Source organism: Neopsephotus bourkii, unplaced genomic scaffold (assembly GCF_033783945.1).
Source record: "Neopsephotus bourkii isolate Nb327-2 ecotype Australia unplaced genomic scaffold, CSIRO-AGI_Nbou_v1 NB_107, whole genome shotgun sequence".
Lineage (NCBI taxonomy): Eukaryota > Metazoa > Chordata > Aves > Psittaciformes > Psittacidae > Neopsephotus > Neopsephotus bourkii.
Genome location: NW_026900624.1, coordinates 4,920,886 through 4,939,618, shown reverse-complemented (window position 1 = coordinate 4,939,618; position 18,733 = coordinate 4,920,886). Strand labels below are relative to the sequence as shown.

The 18,733-nt window shown below is 43.2% G+C and overlaps 1 protein-coding gene across 4 annotated transcripts in view; it reads left to right on the top strand.

The window, feature by feature from the left end:
• ETV6 (ETS variant transcription factor 6) overlaps positions 1 to 18,349 on the top strand; it is a 134,570-nt gene extending 116,221 nt beyond the window's left edge. For all 4 annotated transcript variants that reach the window (XM_061358746.1, XM_061358736.1, XM_061358727.1 and 1 more), the window contains 3 exons: positions 11,861 to 12,003; positions 14,275 to 14,375; positions 17,908 to 18,349. In XM_061358746.1, the coding sequence (XP_061214730.1) occupies positions 11,861 to 12,003; positions 14,275 to 14,375; positions 17,908 to 18,013 (350 nt within the window). In that variant the 3' untranslated portion in view covers positions 18,014 to 18,349. The remainder of the gene's footprint in view (positions 1 to 11,860; positions 12,004 to 14,274; positions 14,376 to 17,907) is intronic.
• Positions 18,350 to 18,733: the final 384 nt, after the last annotated feature.

The window sequence follows — 18,733 nt, the reverse complement described above, 5'->3', positions numbered from 1 at the left end:
GATTGGAGCATTGGACTGTGATTACTGGGATGAAATTCAACAGGTTGAAATGTCAAATCCTGCGCCTAGAATGGAGTAATGCTGGATACAAGTATACACTGGGAGTGGCTGGGGAGCAGCCCTGCAGAAAGAGGTCTGGGGGTGCTGGTCAACAGGCTCAATAGGAATCAGCAGGGTGCCCTGACAGCCAAGAGGGCAAATCACACCCTGGGGTACATCAAACACAGCATCACCAGCTGGTCAAAAAAGGTGATTATCCTGCTGTATTCAACAGTGTGGCCTCACCTTGAGTGCTGGGTGCAGTTCTGGGCCCCTGGAGGTCCTTGAACTTGTCTAGAGGAGAGCAACAAAGCTGGTGAAAGGCTGGAAGGAATGTCCTACTAGGAGCAGCTAAGGATTTTGGGTTTGTCTAGTTTGGAGAAAAGGAGATGTCTTGAGGGCTAATGGCTCTCTATAACTCCCTGTGGAGGGAATGTGAAGAGGGAGGTGCTGAGCTCTTCCCCCGGTAGCCAGTGGCACATTGTGCAGGAATGGTTCAAAGCTGTGCCCGGGTAAGTTTAGACTGGATGTTAGGAAGCATGTCTTTACAGAGAGGGTTTGTCAGACATTGAACAGGCTTCCTAGCTAGACAGTTGATGCCCCATGCCTGTCACCATTTAAGAGGAATTGCAACAGTGCCCTTAATAACATGCTTTAATGTGATCAGCCCTGAACCCGTCAGGCAGTTGTACTATATGTACTATATGATCATTTTAGATCCTTTCCAACTGAAATAGTCTAATTTTGTTCTATTCTAGGGGATGCAGCTTCTTGTTCTACTTAATTTTTAGTGTTAAAAATACAGTAGTATCTATCAGCTCTATTGTGCTGCATTCCCCACCACAAACAGTTTACTGTCCAAACAGACAAGGTAAATATAAAGAAAGGAACAGCATGCAAAGGTGAAAGGTATTGCTGGTGAGAGGTGCTGGAAAGAGAGAGCTGTACTGCGCGGAAAATGAAGTCATGCCATACATTGTATCAGTAGCTGCCATCTGACCAGTCCCTCACTCAGAATCATAGGTTATATTTAGTTCTAGATACTAATGACTAGTAACACCCTGTGTTATGCTAATGCCTCACACTTGCAGGTTCCAATTCGCAAAAAAAAAAAGTATTATCCAATTTAAAAGGTTTTAGTGGTAAAGGCTTGAATCTAATTCCCTCATATAGTCATTTAGTGGTTGGTAAGTGACCTTATTCCAGGATGACAAGACTGCTTTGTAAGTAGAAGCCATCTTCTACCAGTCTCTTAGGTGGACAGGAATGTCCACACAGACCTGCTGTGGCACTTGATATTTGAAAAAGCCAATGCCAGTCAGGTTCCCTGTGTGCACCAGCCCTCGAGCTTACTATCGATCCGATAGTGTGCATCACTGTTTCATTCATTACTTTTCCACCTTCCAAAGTGGCATAATGGGTTTCACTGCAGTGAATTCTTACCTAAACTAAAAATGATTGCTGTATCCTCCTTTGCAGAGGACCAGTGCTGACAAACCAAGCTGTAGCAACTTAGCTTTTGTCATATACTTCTTTAGAGGCATTAAGGGTTTTTTAAGACAGCATTGTTAGTACCACAGGAGCCTACCTGTATATGTTCCTGAGACTGCTAAGGCCCTCTTCACCACTGTCATAAGGCACTTTCCCAGCAGGGTTTGACAACATTGTAGTGACCTGTAGGCTTCTCTGAAGCACAGACTTTGGGGTCAAATGTGATCAGACAATCTCAGTACCTGAACAGTTACAAGTTACAGCCGGGCAAACTACAGGCTACAGAAACCAGAACAGTGGTTCACTTAGCATTACAACTTTACTAAATCGTAATTGGTGGGGGTTCAGCGCCTGCTTTCCAGGCAGCTTGCCCTCCTTCCCATAGCTCATACAGACAGATTGGAGCCTTGAAAGGACCTGAGAATCTCAGTATAAGCATGGCCTGTCATTTCCATTTGGATACGACAACGATAATGTCACCGGGCTTGTTTAATTGCTTGCCCTTGCAGTCATGTGTACTTTTACATTTGCACTATATGCCATGTCTGTTTCAAGTCCCTTGTGGAAACCCGACTACTATAAAGAGACTAAAGTATGGATGAGAGTCAAACTCAGAGTTCATAGGAGAAGTTTTCATTATAACCTTGAGAATCATCTTAACATGGCATTAACAATTAATTTCAGCATGAAAGTGCTCTTTCCCTGCCAATTTAACTAATGACACTCAAGCACTAGCTGAATAGCAATAGCTTGGATATGCGGTTGTAGATTTTCTGTGAAGTGTCTTGCTTTACAGGTGCCTTCATTCTTGTTGCACAGTTACAGGAACAGAAACTGCAGTCAGGGCTTGTTCAGGTCCGCTCAGAAGCCTGGACTAACCACAGGAAAGCTCAGTCATTTAGATTTCATCCTTCTCATTACTGCAGCATCTATATGCCATGACCAGACAGATGGGTAAGTGGATTCAGAGTACCTCAGTCTCCTTTGGCGTTAAACACTTGGGGGGATGTTAAACAGTTTTTCAAGAAGCTTGACTTCTAATGAAAACATGTCACTCATTTTCCCTGTATATTGCACACTTTCTTCAGGCTAGAGTTGTGCAGGTAATGAGATTTTCTTCTACAAAGCAAACTTGCATCACTTTGAACCCTCTTCGTTAGACCAGGAAAATACACTGCAGTGTTGACACTGCACTCTTCAGAGACAGGCCTATTTAAGTTTGGCTTTAATACTAACCAGTTAGAAGTAGCATACAAAAGTTTGCATCTGTTTATGTTAATTCAAATGCACACCTTTAAAGTGGTAAAACTACAGTTTTCCATCTGTGTTGTGTCAGAAGATACTGGAGATTCTTACATTGCGGGGTCAGAAATTATTACTCTTGTTGGGAATGCCTTTGCTGTAGTTAAGTCAGTTCTGCTTTTTTGCACTTCTCTAAAGTACAATTCAAAAGATAAAGCTTCATCTTTAATTCTTAAATTCCCACCATTGAAGTGTTTGGCCGGTGTAACAATGTTACAGTGGTTGTGGGGTGTTTGTAGGATGTGCATGGGAACAGGCAGAGGTTGAATTACTTTCCCTTTTCCTAGTCTTTGCCCTTCATCGGCAATAAAGGTGAGGAAAAGCCACGGGAGGATAAGATGCAGGTTTTAGCAAGATAAATGGAAGAGTGCTTTCTAACACTGTAGTGGAGCAGCAAAAGAACACTTGAAACTAATGCTGGAAATACCTATCTGTTTGGTGGGGGTGAAGGGATGGCACAGGAAAATGGGACATGATGGGGGGAAAGGAAAGGACATTTTAATACAACAGACTTCAGGTTGCAAAGTCTTCATCTCTCAGACTGTCCCTGACCTGTCCATTACATATTCTTTGTGATTTGAGTGCTCTTCTCTACAAGCACATGAGGGATATGAACCTTTTGGATGATTCTTCCCCGTACAAGCTTTTTTTATTGCAAAAGACAGAGCTTGGCCTCATCTCGCTGTGTTACTTTTCCAACCTCTCAGCACAAACTGTTCACAGCACAACAGTCTTGGGTTTCTGCTGTCCTTCTGCCTGATCCCCCACTCGGCGCTTGGGTACAAGACAGAAGCAACATGCAACTGTTGTATTGTGTGATCTGGCAACCTCTTTCCTCAGCCCCAGCTTGAATTTACAGAGCTGAGCAAACAGTTGTCTGTCAAGAGATTTCCCCACAAGAAACATTGGCTTTACTGCACCAGCTTACCATCCTGCTTCCAACTGCAGCCAACATTCACAGAAAGAAAACTTTTTCCTCAGTAACCTGGACTTGGATTACCATATAGGGATGAGCAAGACTGTTCCATCTTAGCATCAATGCTCCCCCAGTCCTCAGAGCCATTTAGCCCCTTAATAATGAGAATTGGTTACTTTTTTCCTGTAGTTTTGTCTGCTAAAATAAATATGTCATGGAAGTAGATAGATACTGAGGTTGGATTTGTGTCTCAACACAGCAGTAATCCTACTGTAGCACATCTTTCTTTCTCAGTGTGCTGTCTGTTGGTTTCCCAATCTATTCATTTTTTGCCATGGAAAAGGTTTTCAGCAAGAACACAGGAGCTGATTTGATAAGGTCCAGCCATATGTCTTTCCTCTCCTTCGCACCAGTTTTATTTTTCCTCCCTCTCCATTGATGTGATGGGAGCAAGTTAACTGAATAGTCCCCACTGTACTGCTGAACACATTACAATATCAGCCAGTCTGCTGAGCTTCACGCATCAGTTGGAAAGCCCAGAGGTCCATCTGACTTTCCAGAAGGCTAGGCTATGGTTAAAATGCAGTTAGAGCTCATCTCCACAGCAAGCCTAAACCAAGTCAGGACTTAGGAGTTCTCCCAGTCTTTTATGTTTTCTGTACAGCAGCCTTTGTGATTTCTTGGTTCTGGCTACAGTGTAAACAAATCCAGGTAAGTAGTGTGTCTTCTCAGAGACTTACTGACCTTCTCCCGCCAAGAGGGATGATCACAGGCAGTAGGCTGAGCAGGACCTTCTGTGTCTCTTCTCCCTTTTTTCCCCCAGTCCTCACCTGGTCTGCTGGTGGAGTCTGCCACCTTCTTTTTGCTGGCTTTAGCATTGACTAGAACTTTCTGCATGCACATTCAGCTCTCAAACAGCAGAAAGACAGCTGGTGTTTTTTGCAGGGTTTATTTTCTTCTGCTGAGTGATTTAAATCGGCTCATGGAGAAATCTGAACAGCAAAGCCAGCACAAGGTAAGGAGCAGGAGGAAAGGAAGATAAGATGAAAGGGAGATCAGGACTTTCTTCTTGCAGCAGCTATGGCCAGCTCAATTTCAGCAGTTCATTTTGATACCATGAGCATCACCATATTAGCTATCTTAGCCGCACTTACAGTGTGCTTACAAATCCAGAGTACCAGAGAACTTCTAGAGAAGTAGTGTTCATTAGTCTCTGTTGTAAACAGCCGTTGTTCTTCACTGTGAACAAATGCAGCTGAAACACAAATCACCTTGTAAAATAAATGGTTTCGAGTTTGGGAGAACTCTTCAGCTGGTAGAAATCATAGAACCATTGAAGTCGGATGATGTCATGGTAGAGAAATTTTAGGCTAACCTACTCAGCAAGGGGTGAGGCCTCAGCTGGTGTCAGAGGGAGTATGACAACATTACTTCGGCATGATCTTTTCCTCTGTGAAGCCGTATTAGTTCCCAAGTCAGTCCTCAATGAGACCGAACCTATTTCATATAATGATCTTCAGTGCAAGATGCAGGTGGGTCTCGCGAAACATTTCTGTGGTTAAGAGAGGATTTTGGTAGCTGATACATGAGCAGGGCCAGCTCTGATTCTGCCCCATGGGCCTCTCCTAAACAACAGGGGTCTCAGATGCAGTGTGTGTTTCAGGAAATGTTGGTGTGCATGGGGATGTTATACTCTGAACAAAAGAGGTTTTTACATGCATATGCCTATGCATGTGTAAACATTATTTAGTGTAAGGGAGCACACATGTAAGACCTCTCACTACTGCAGCATCAAAACCATCTTAAGCAAATGTCATTGGAGAAGTCATTCGTAATGGCTGGACAAGTGTCAAAATACCAGGAACCTAAAATCTATACTGTTTATAGATCATTCTGAGATGGTATTTCAGTTCTAAGGGAGATACACACTACTATCATATAGCCATTAGGAAGTGTTTATATGCCAGTCTTCTTTAGATGTATATTCAGAAGACTGTCTGTAAAAGATATATGAAATCAAGAGTCTAAAATACATTCTTCTGCTCACACAGTGTCTATTTGACTATCACAAGGGGCTTTTAATGACAACATTATAGTTTCCCCTTTTTTGTAACATTATAGAAGCAGTGTTGTAAGTGCGGGCAGAAAACAGAGCTTTTTAGCCAGAGAAGAGAAACTGAGTTTTACCATGCAAAGGAGAAGTGGCTGAGACTTGGGTGCTTCTGCCTTGTGAAGGGACAGCTTAAATCTAGAGTGAGGAGGCAAGCTTGCTGCTGTTAGTGAGGAGAGATTTCTTCCTACTGCTCAAACCCCAGCCACTCTGTCTCCTCTCCCTCATCCTCTCCAGAGATGTGCAGCTGCTTGTTTTTCTTGTGCCTAGTGTCAACCCTAGCAGCCAGGCAGCAGCCAGGGGACTGAGTGAAGAGTTAGCTCCCAAGGCTTTACTTTAGGTCTGACAACATCAAGACTGTACAATACATGGCTGTTATTAGCAGGAGTGTGCAACTGCTGCCTCTTGCACATGTAGGGCAGTGTTTATGGGGGACATCTTGAAAGCCAGCCGAGTACTCTACACTTTATCACTACCTTGTGCATAACTACAACAATCTCCCTAGGAGCATTAATTGCAGGAAGAAGGTTGTAGGCATGCCTCTCCATTTGAAGGTACAGTTTGCCCTAATTCCCAGCTAATGATGTAGTTTAGTCTTGCCCAGTAGTACAGTTGTTAAAATGGTGGCACATGGAAATGCCAGCTTTTAGGACCCCTGCCCCATTCCTGAGTACTGTTCAGGATGCTGTTCCCTACCCTCCCAGTTTGGCTGGGTTGTTTGATACCACATCACCTTAAACCCTCTCAGTCCCAGCTCTCTGCACAGCTAAATCCCTTCACTTTCAGATAGTACAAAGTTCAATCATCTAAGTTCACTTTCCCTTAAAAAAGTACATGTGTGTGTTAGGGGGAAGTGATGCTTCTTTGTGTTGAAGAGACAGACTTGCTTTCTAAGTAAGCTTATTTTAGCCAAAAGGCAGGACATTCCTGCAAGCCCAGACAATTTAGGTACCAGCCCTGACTCAGCTTCCCTATTGAATCTCACACTTTTAAACTTGCTTGGCCTTAGCAATATCCATGTTCTTCCTTGCCATTGCTCACTAGCAAACACACTCCCTGTGGAGTGTTTCCCCATGTGAGTGTTCCTTGGGAGGCCGCCTGACAGCCAAGGAAGTGATTGAGTCATTCACACCACCCAGACTTTCCTCAGAAAAGTGATTTGCACCTAGAAAACAACCATCCACATGCAAGTCCTTGCTCCATTTCTCCATCATTCCTGAAAATGTATGCAACACTTTTGACCTTCCTGAAGGATGCAACTTTCTGTATTGTCTTCACCAACCTTCTGTAGAATTGCCTCTTTCCCCAGTGGAGAAGCTCCTTTTAATAGCATTTTCTAACATTTCCTCTTCTTGGGTTTTCACCAACTTCACTATCTTGCCGTCTGCTCCAAATGGGCTCTACTCCACATTCATTACAGTTGCAAAGAGTTACCAGCAGTCTTTGACCTGTAGTCTCTATTGTCCTATTAAAGATGGTCTCTACTAGCGTAATAACGATGGATTATTTGGTTGCTGCCACTCTTTCAGCCATCAAGGCCCCTCCAGAACCTCATGGGTGTATACCATGCAGTCTCTGGAGAAATATACCCAGGGTGTAAATCATTTGTTGTTAACAAAAGAAACCAAAACCCAACACCTGATGCCTATACTCAAATTCCTGAAAGTCTCCCATGCAAAACTTGAAAGAAGTCCAACTGATTTAGGTACTCTGCAAACAGAGCTCACATATTTAACTAAATTGTGCTGCCAAGCATCAGCTGGTCCATGGTGACTGACATTGTGCACGCCCATAGCTCACAGCAGAGGTGAGAAGAAAGTCAGTGAGCCTAAATCTTTTCCACTGGTGTTTAAAGTTGATGCTTTTTATTTCCTATTTGCAGTGGCTTGAGACATGTTACCACTATTGCATTGAAGCATGCCAGCTCTTTAAATTATTGCAACTCAGTCGTATACCTAAATTTGCTGCTAGACAGCTGTAGCTTTTGAAGACAGGTTTGTAAGTGCTTGTAGAGCCAAGCAGAATTTTCCAGAATTTTCAGTTTTCTTGTTGAAGCAAACAAAGGTGGTTGGGTATTTTTGCAAATACCACCAGCCTACTAAATACCTCTGCAAGTCTGAGCAGCTCAGTCAGTTTAGAGTATGGGATGGGGCCCTTGATCACTTAGGACTTTTCTTGTGAAGATCTCAAGATGCAGATCGGAGTTCTTCTCCTTTGAGGAATATTTATATTCAAGCTTAGCCTGAATCCATTCTAAAAGTTAAGTGAACAACAGAAAACAAATCTGCACTTGAATCCTACCTCTTCTTAGAGTCTGAAGCTCTGTTGTTAGTCCAGTAATTTGCCACCCAGGTATTTTGGGGTGAATTTTTTGTGCTTTCTTGTTTTTGTGAAGGAGAAGGGCACAGTGTGTGTGAGTGTATGTGTGTGTATAAAGTAATGATAGGTAATGGAACATAACCAAAGCCATTAGGTTCAACTAGAATTTACTTGCTGTCCACACTGAGGTGAACATGCAACCCTAGCACAGTGCAGTGCACATTGTACATGCAATTCCAGTCAGCTGTCAAGAAGCCATCAGCTCCTTGAAACTTTTCCAGGGGCTGTGGTAGAGAGGATATTAGGGGTCTGCCATCCCCATCAGTAAGAGTTGTATTTATAGCACTGGAAATTTTCTAGAGCATAGTTATGGTAGTAGGCTACTGATTAAAAACAACATAGCATAGCAAATAATGGGGTGAAAGTAAAGTTTAGGGTAAATCATATCTCTGTGTAAATATTAGCTATAAGTCCCTATAATTGGAGAGTGTCTGCCCTGGGCTTCACATTCAGGACTGTGCCAGAGCTTGACATTGACTTGCCTCTGCAGGAGCTTCATCCCCCCAGCTGAACCCAGGGAGGGCCACTCCTGCCAGGACTAACAGCAGTGGCAGAAGTAAAACCAAATGACTGATACTTGGATGCCAGATTCCTGCAGCACTCTCCCAATAGGGCCATACACCAACCAACCACCTCAGCAAATTTTCATCACAATCCAAATGAGCTGGTTCAACAACAGACCCACACATCCTTACTCTCTTCCCTCAAATTTCTAATAAATTCCTACCTTGGCCAAAAAGACCTCTCATTTTTCCTTCACAAATATCAGCTAGGTGACTGTTTTTGATTTGAACCTGCTCCCATCAAGACAGACCTCTCTTGCAGATGAGGTGGGGCCAGCTTTAGACCCACCACCAATGTTTAGGCCAGTACTGCCCAGTGATTGCCATGGTGATGTTTCACTGCTGACCTAGGGAATTGCATCACCTTTATGGTTGATTTTAATGAAGGACTGCATAGAAAGAAAGCGTGGAGATCTTTGGGAAAAGCTGGTCGAGAACGGCATGAACCATTGACCTAGTCTGTAGAGGTTTTGTTGTTAGTTAGCACAGATTACATGGGATGATGGAAAAAAAGGTAGTTTTTGGAATGCAGCAGTATTACTAACTCTGATCAACTGGTAAAATATGCCCTTGGGAGTCAGAGAATGAAACTGAAGAAAAAGGAAAAGGATAGACAGATAGATAGATAGATAGATAGATAGATAGATAGATAGCACCCAAAACACAATTCTTTCGTTGTTTGGGTTTTTTTTGGTTTTGGTTTGAATTAAGGTTGTTGCATTTTCCTGCCCCTTTATTCTGCTCTCGTGAGACCTCACCTGGAGTATTGTGTACAGTTCTGGTGTCCTCAACATAAAAAGGACATGGAACTGTTGGAACAAGTCCAGAGGAGCGCCACGAGAATGATCAGGGGACTGGAGCACCTCCCATATGAAGATCGGCTGAGAAAGTTGGAGCTGTTCAGCCTGGAGAAGAGAAGGCTACATGGAGACCTCATAGCAGCCTTCCAGTATCTGAAGGGGGGCTATAGGGATGCTGGGGATAGACTCTTCATTAGGGACTGTAGTGATAGGACAAGCGGTAATGGGTTCAAACTTAAACAGGGGAAGTTTAGACTGGATATAAGGAGGAAATTCTTTCCTGTTACGGTGGTGAGGCACTGGAATAGGTTGCCCAAGGAGGTTGTGAATGCTCCATCCCTGACAGTGTTCAAGGCCAGGTTGGATGAGGCCTTGGGTAATATGGTTTAGAGCGAGGTGTCCCTGCCCATGGCAGGGGGGTTGGAGATTGATGATCTTAAGGTCCTTTCCAACCCTAACTATTCTATGATTCTATGATTAAAAAATCATTGTATGTACAGCCTTTCATTGTGAGTTGTGGAATGAATTGTACATGTGTCAAGGAACCACTTACATGGCCCCTTACTACCCTATTATCTGAGCACTTCCCCACATTATTAAAAGGCACAAAGCAGTAGAGCAATATAATCTCCCTTCACTTGTTCCGTATAAATTAAGTTTAGAAAAGAAAGGGTTTTTTTCTAGTACATGCATGTCTAAGAGACTAAGTGTATGTGTTTGTGAAAGATTATTGATGGAAAGGTGATGGAAGAACTGGGTTTTGTGAATTTGTGAGGGGAAAGAGGACAGAAATGGAGACTTTCATGCTCTTCTACAGGTCTCCTGCATGGTCCAGGGAAAGTCACTTGTACCACACTGCACAAGGGGTTAGCTGCAGCAGTGTTCGGCATTGCAGCCAGCTACCTACTTGGTATCTGCAGCCATGGGGTAGGTGACTGGCCCACATACGTGACTTCGGGTGGGGGAAGAGGGAAAGGAAGGCTTCACTGCATTGTTCTCTGTAGGACTGGTAGGGAGAGTCTATAGTAAGTAAGGGCACTGGCAAAGTAAGCTGAGTTTTAGAGACAGTACAGGTTTCAGAGATACTCTGTACAGTTTGAAAATGGAAAAAAAAATCCATAATGTTAATATCTCTAAGCATTTCAGGTATGCTCATTAAATGTGTTACTCATATCCCTTTCCAAAAAGCATTTTATATTCTCATATGGAACATGTCATTATCCCCATTGTAACACATTCCTATCCCAGACAGACAGACTTGAGAAGGAAAGACGGGCTGACAAGAATCCAGCTTTAGCACCTAGAAGCTAGATGTCTTTGGTTGCCTGCCTTTTAACTACTCTTAACAAGTCATCTCTCAGAGACTGGTTTTGCTTTCAAAGTAAAATGCAACTGTAAGTCCATCTTAGGGATCTGGACAGTTGAGCTATAAAACCCCTGTTGTTTCTGACAGCAGCAGAACCCTCAGCTCTGTGCAATTCACTTCACATATTTCATAGTTGCCAGTTATTATGCTGTGCTTTGCACACATACACTGCAAGCAGGAAGTAGGAGCAGCTCAGCTCTTGGCTTCTTCGATCTCAAGAGACTGCCATGAAAGTGAAAAACTAAACTAAAGCCTAAGTATCTGTTAGACCTTTAATTAGTGACCTAAGGAGTGTTTGCCAAGAGGAAATTTGAATTCAATTATCCAAATACAAAGTATATAACCTCTCAATAGCACTCAAGTAATTACAATACTTGGGATTTTTTTTCAGAAACCTTAAAAAATGGAACAAAAAGCAAATTAAAAAATGGTAGATTTTATATCGCATGGAGTATACAAAGGAAAGCTGTAACACTGCCCATGTTTTAGACGTATTAGGACAGAAAGGGACAGCCTCAAGCAAGGAAGAGCAGGTTGCAGGATTCTTGATTTCCTCAGTGAAAGAGCCAGCAACATCATCAGGGCCAATAGTGGTAGTTTTATGTGCATCAGTACAACAATGAACACAGAACTAACATCAGCAGGTCATCTTATGCAGCTTTTAATGTGATAAAGATGCTCAGTTAGTGCCAGAAGGATTGGGATGCATGAGAAGAGGCTGTATATTCCACTGCCTTTTGCAAACATTAGTCTATACCAACCAAGCCATTTCAGACTGCAGCAGCTGTTTCAGCCCTGATCCCAACTGTCCTTTCACTGAACATCCACCCAAAAGTTTCCAGAATTAGTCCCAAGGAAAAAAAATTCACTATTTTCTTGTTCCTCTCTTCACAGACTGTAGGTTGCTTTGGGATTATGTTTATCAGCTGCTTTCTGACAGCCGGTACGAAAATTTCATCCGATGGGAAGATAAGGAATCCAAAATATTTCGGATAGTGGATCCCAACGGGCTGGCCCGGCTGTGGGGAAACCACAAGGTAAGGAAGCAATGCAGTTTCCTCCTGCAGCACTTCGCTTCTTGTAACATCGTAGGATTCACTTATAAGCAAGGGGAATAGGAAGAAAGGGTGTGCATATAAACTACTGCTGTAAAGTTATAATCTTTCATTCTATGCACATTAGAAATGTAAAGCATCCAGCCTCGAGCACTAAAACCTACCTTTCATATACAGAACCTGGTGGTTTGGTTTAAAGGCATTTACCTATAAATGCATTTAATTATAAAATTACAAGGAGTGCAAGAATTAACGGTTCTTCTCTCTTGAGGCATCTCATTTCTTCCCAAAATCTGACGCTAAGGGTGTTCTGATTAGATGTAATCTGTATGTTATGTCTCAGTAGGAGCTTTCTCTCTGTGTTCCTGTCTACACCAACATCCAGATTTCACACACTGTCCTGTGACAGACACTAAATGCTGCAGTATTACGTATTTTCTTTTAAGAGTGTAATTCTGCTCTGTTCTCTGGAAAACAGTTACTGATTTTTGCAGTTTGGGACTGAGTATGTATGGATTACATACGTATATATGAGTATACATAACCTGAAATCTTGATATGGTCAAGATTTTTTCCTGTGACTCAGTGCTTACAAGAACATCTGTTTTAGAGGTCTTGAGCTGCAATACTGGGAACGGAGAGTTCAGATTTTACCCAACCTCAATGCTAATAATCGGGCCTTGCCAACATGTCCTATAGGGATGCTGGGGATGGACGCTTCATTAGGGACTGTAGTGATAGGACAAGGGGTAATGGGTTCAAACTTAAACAGGGGAAGTTTAGATTGGATATAAGGAGGAAGTTCTTTACTGTGAGGGTGGTGAGGCACTGGAATGGGCTGCCCAGGGAGGTTGTGAATGCTCCATCCCTGACAGTGTTCAAGGCTAGGTTGGACAAGGCCTTGGGTAATATGGTTTAGAGCGAGGTGTCCCTGCCCATGGCAGGAGGGTTCAAACTTGATGATCTTAAGGTCCTTTCCAACCCTAACTATTCTATGATTCTATGATTCTATGTCTCATGTTGTATGTCTAAAACTGAAGCTGCATGAGCCACTTGGGAAACACAGTGGCCTTTTAGTATATAAGAAATGGAAAAAGCACACATGGTATTTCAGGGGGCTTCCCAATGAGCAGAACCTAGATTGTGCAGGACAAACACTGTCATTTTTAGTAAGTAATTGCCACAGGAGGTTTTTATGTGGCCTCCCTTAGCAGAGTTGATGTGGCCAAGGCAAGCAGAGGAGGTCTGCTCTTAGGTGACATTTTAGGCATGGCAGATCAGTCTCATTTAATAAATCCAGTTCAACACTACAGTCTTCTGCCTGATCTTGGACTGTCTTCTGCCTGATCTTGGACTGTGCCAAGCCAAACTCCTAACATGGAGGCTCACAGAGCAAAAGCATGCTTCTACTAGTTTGGCGTGTTTTGCCCATGGCAAAGTGGCTGCTTAACACTCATGCAATCGTGGTTTTGCTGGTATAGTTGTCTCTCTGATGGAGGTTTTTTTGCCAGCATAGTAACCAGTGCTAGTTGTCCCAGAAAAATGCTCTTCTTGTAGACATAGCCTAAGGAACTGATCATGCTATCCCAAGTCAGTTCTATGGGGACTGCCCACGCTGCCAGTGCCTTGTGACGCTCAGTGCTCTGACTGTGATGTTCAGGTCAGCAGCTCCCAAAATGAAGGGGAGCCTCTGTATAGAAGCAGATGTACAACCTAATGGGCTTCTTAATTTACACCCGTATAACATGAGAAGTAGTCTCTCAATCTCCACAGTGCTCTGTAAGCATTAACTAGTTAATGGAGGGGAATCCCAGAGGAACAGAGCTCTTGGCAGGGATTGCTGACAGATTCAGTCTATTAGCCACTGTTCTTATGCTTTTACAAAAGGTGGTTTTCATTAAGAACAAGCCTGTCACGTCCCACTTGGCATCAGCATCTCCCTCCATCTAATGGCTCCTCTTGTGGTTGATGAAGCCTTTTGTTATCTGTGATCCAAGAAACTAGAAAAAAATCACTTGGAATTTTTGTTAGACTTCCTTGCTTAAATTGCCCTCAATGAAAAGAGACCCATAAAAATCTGGTGATGAGGGCTGGAGGGGCAGGATGGGCCTGCAAAGGAGTGGAACATGTAATTTCTTGAACTGACTTGGTTCCTTTAGCTAGCTGTGATAGTTCTGCAGCTCCTTTTGGGGCTTAGGAAGATTTCAGTGAATCATCTCACCACATTTTTCCTTTTTCTCTTGAAAAAACCAGAACAGAACAAATATGACTTACGAGAAAATGTCCAGAGCCCTACGCCACTACTACAAACTAAATATTATCCGGAAGGAGCCAGGACAAAGGCTTTTGTTCAGGTAATTTTTTCTTTTCTTTGCCATGTCTTTCTACAGGCGATTTGTTTTTGAAGATGGAGAATGGAACTGTGTGTGGGATACTTCATCGCCACAGCTATAACACAGGTGACAATGGGCATACATTTGTAAAAGCTGTCTAAACCAGTACTTCCCAGCTCTTAAGGCAACTGCACCAATTTACAGAAATATGAGCCTCTTTCAATGATCAGTGGAGTCAATAGAAGTCTTTTCGCTTGCTTCAGGCAGGCTGCGCCATTGTTTAAGACCTTAGCTAAATGATTCATGATCTCAGCCAAACTGCTGGAAAAGCCACTCCAAACAAACTTCTCAAACACAGCTGGTGGTGAAAGCTAAGCAGCGATCAGGCATTTCCTCAAGTGCATTGGCATCACAGAGGAGAAGTGCTGATGACCATGTCTTCAGCAGTGCTGCCTACAAGGAAGAGAGGGACCTGTAGGAGCTGTTCATAAAACCTAACACATTGGATGGGATGAAACAACCAAGAATTTAGGATGCAGTGTCTGAAACAGCATTAAAGCAGGAAGTTACTTGTACAAACTTGAGTGTGGCTGGCAGAGACTGAGAGAACCCCAGTTCTCTTCAGACAAGACCAACGAGTCCTGATGTGTATGTCTGACCCAAGGAGCACTGAACTCAGACCAAAGACTTAGATGCCATCAAAATCACTGCTTTGATGTCAGTGGTCTGAAGCTAGTAATGTGCTTGGAAATGGTATTGATAGGAAGACAGTCTGTTTTCTTAAATAGCTAACAGGACTGCATGAGCACTCAAACTATCTACAGCTGAAAAGGTTTCTGTGGAATGTCTTGTTTACGTCAGCTCCTAGAAGGAGACTTAGATGGGGGAAGGAGAGTGAAGGGAAGAACGAATCACAGGCAAAATCGACTGCATGATATTTTTGTGGAAAGTTAAAACAAGGCTGCTCCATCAGCAGCAGTACCAAGGGAACCTGTATCGCTATGGTCTTGTGTGAAGATTCTGCTGCCCTGGGGGAATTCTGTGGTGCTGAACAGCGAATGTGCTTATCTTGGAGCCTCTCCTCTGGTGAGGGCACAAACAAAACAGGAGTCTTCTCAAACAGGCTGCCTATTTTCTGAACACTGTAGAAACTTAATACCCTTGGAGACCTCAGTTCCCCTGTCAGGCTTGCTCAAAATTGACCAACAAATTCAAAGGTCACCAGGGAGCATAAAACATGAGCATATAAACCTCATTTCCTTCGGAAAAACAAAGCATTTTTTGCACAATTCCCAATAAAAACGTTTTGATGTTGTTTGCTTAGACCTATTTATATCTGAAGAGAAAAAGAAGAACAGCTGCAAAAAATCAAGCCATTAATATGCCTTCCTTGGCTATTTCTCACAAGCATAGAAATAATAGGAAATATGTCTATAAGTAACATGAAGACAGTTCTCTTATGCAGATATCTGTACAGAGCTGTAAGTAAAATGGAGTCAGAGAAGGATTTCTGATAGGTTGCCTGAGTGTCTTCTGCAACAGAAGGGGTCACAGGTACTGTTTCTGCATTAGCTTGTCGTTTGGGTTGATTTTTCAAATTTTAATCAAATGCTATTACAAATACTTTGAGTTCCTTGACATGACTTAAAACACGGACCAGAAAGAATACGTGAAGCACTGTGGTACAATTCACATCAGCCCATTTCCCACATGGTTTAGGAAGCAGAGCAAACAGAAGGTAGGGAGGGCAGTGGAATCACTCTGTTTCGATTTCCTCCTCCTGCAGGATCAACAAGACAAGTCCAGGGTTTAAATCCGGGCACAGTCTAGCCCGTAGGCTTTGGTGCATTTTCACTGTGTAGCCAGGGACTGATTCACCACTTGTGTATGCTTGCTTTTGACCACGCTAACACCATTTATATCAGCAGCGTTCTTCCAGCATACAAATGGGAGTGACACAGCAGTGAGTCACAGCCCTTTTTTTTTTTTCCCCCTAAATGCATATGTGCACATGGTTTCCAAAAGTAGAAGGGGTGGCAAAAGGTTAGTTGCAGGCTGTGCTATGCATTTGCTGGGAGACTTCAGATTCTTCAGTCGGAGAGCCCTCAGCTTTATAAACTCAGAGGCAGAAGAGGAGGCAAGTCTTGCCCACAAGCTTCAGCAGTGATTTTTCTGGGTCAGTAATAGTAACAAAGCTCCTGTCAGTTGGTTTTGTTTTCACTGGGGCAAGGATACTGAGCATATCATCAACCTGTTATAAAATGAGCTCCTCTGATTAACACATTTTGTACTGCTGGATGTTAGCCAGTGCATCGTTAATGGAAGACTGTGAAATTTTGTAACACGTCCAGCATAAACATCTTTCATCCTAATTTCTCCAGAAGTACTTATGAGTTAGGAAAGTGATTTGTGTTTAAACTAGGATTTCATCCTTCCTCTGCCACACTCTCTTCCTGTGCTATTAAATTCAGAAAGAAAAAGCAGAGCTTTTCTGTGCTATCTCTGTGCAGTAGTACACAAAGCATCCTGGCAAAGATCAGGACTGCAGACTTGATCTGCAGGCTGGTGGATGTCCTTTCCCATTTCCTACTGCTGCCATGCCTCCCCAGAGGCAGTTTCTGTTTCTAGCCCCATGCAGGCTCACTGCATCAAGACATTAGTGCTAGGAGCCATGACATTCATTTACAGAGGATGCTGCTTCATTACAATTAGGCTTGCTACAATCACACAGGAAGAGACTATCTTTGCTCACAGTTCCCTAGCCCAAAAGGTTTTTCTTTCATGGCTTTTTCCATTTCCCAGAACTTGTTCTGACTTGGTCCTTGGCTTTTTCCACCACTATTCCTTTGGTGTTTCATATTCTCTTCAGTCACCTACACGGAAGATAGCACAAACCAGTAGCCCTCTGCTTCTCCACACCTTGCAAGCTGTGAAATACGCTGGACATAAAGGTCTTGAATGGTCTGTCTCCAGACACTGTAAATGAGCGTAGCTGTGGCATGCTAGCATCTTGCATGAGAACAGCAGACAATACAAGGGAGAAAAAGGAAATACCTTTTTTTTTTTTAAAGGATTGTGGGGTTTGGTTCAAATTTTCAAGGAGCAGGGGTAAATGCATGTGAATTTTTTGGTTTCCTTTCAAGGTGCAGAGGAGGGAAGACACCAGTGGGCTGGGGAGAAGCTGGGAAATACTCAGGACTGTTCATCAGAGACTGTATTGGTAGGACAAGGGGCAATGAGTTCTAACTTAAACAGGGGAGAATTAGGTTAGATATAAGGAAGAAATCCTTCCCTGTGAGGGTGGTGAGGCACTGGGCCAGGTTGCTCAGAGAAGCTGTGACTGCCCCATCCCTGGCAGTGTTCAAGGCCAAGCTGGACGCGGCTTTGAGCAACCTGGTCTAGTGTGAGGTGTTCCTGCCCATGGCAAGGGGTTGGAGCTGGAGGAGCTTTAATGTTCTTTCCAACAGAAACCATTCTGTGATTCTGTGATTCTGTGATTATTTTGGGAGCTATAGAGATGTAGATGTTCATCAACTATTTCTCTGTTTTGCAGGTTCATGAAGACCCCAGATGAGATTATGAGTGGTCGAACAGACCGCCTTGAGCACCTTGAATCCCAGGAACTGGATGAACAAATATACCAAGAAGATGAGTGCTGAAGGGAACTGGTGCACCGCCTCTGTGGGTCCGTGGGAGAAACATCTGCCCGGATGGCTGGCACTGTTTGGGAGGCGAAGCAGCAACACAGAAGCAGTACTCGGGGTCGCCGCTTAGCTTGAAGATCATGCAGGACCTGAAGCACCTTAACAAAACAAACTAGCAGGCTGAAGTGGTGCTGGCAGAAAAGGGGAGAAAGCCTGGACTTACGCACTACTTCACTGTTCCTACAACGTCTCTCCTTGAGTTCTTTCTTTCTTCTTGGTTTGTTTCAGTTTTGGGGTTTTTTTTGTTGTTTTTTTCCCTAATAAACATGCAGTTTGACTTTCCTTATCTCACATAGGACACGACGTCAGATTATGCTTTTTGTTTTTTAGAAGGCTTTCCTATGGAAATAGAGTGCTCTTATTTTCTGTGCAAGTCCCATGACATAATACCGCATAAAACAATAGCAACACAAGAAGGGATTTGCTCAAGGGTTCCAGTTTGCTTGGATCAATTTACATGTGCTGCCACTGGGAAATGTGTTGAAGCTACCAAAAGAATTTACCATACATACCTGTCCAATGAAGAGGAGTCACCCTTCATGTGTAGGCTGCGATACCATCCCAGCATAGCTTGGGCTCATGAGCTTTGCGAGTGGCTATTAACTGCTGGAATACGGACCAAAACCAATCACCTAAGTGCTCCGGGGAGGAGAGAAATAAATGTGACAAACCTCT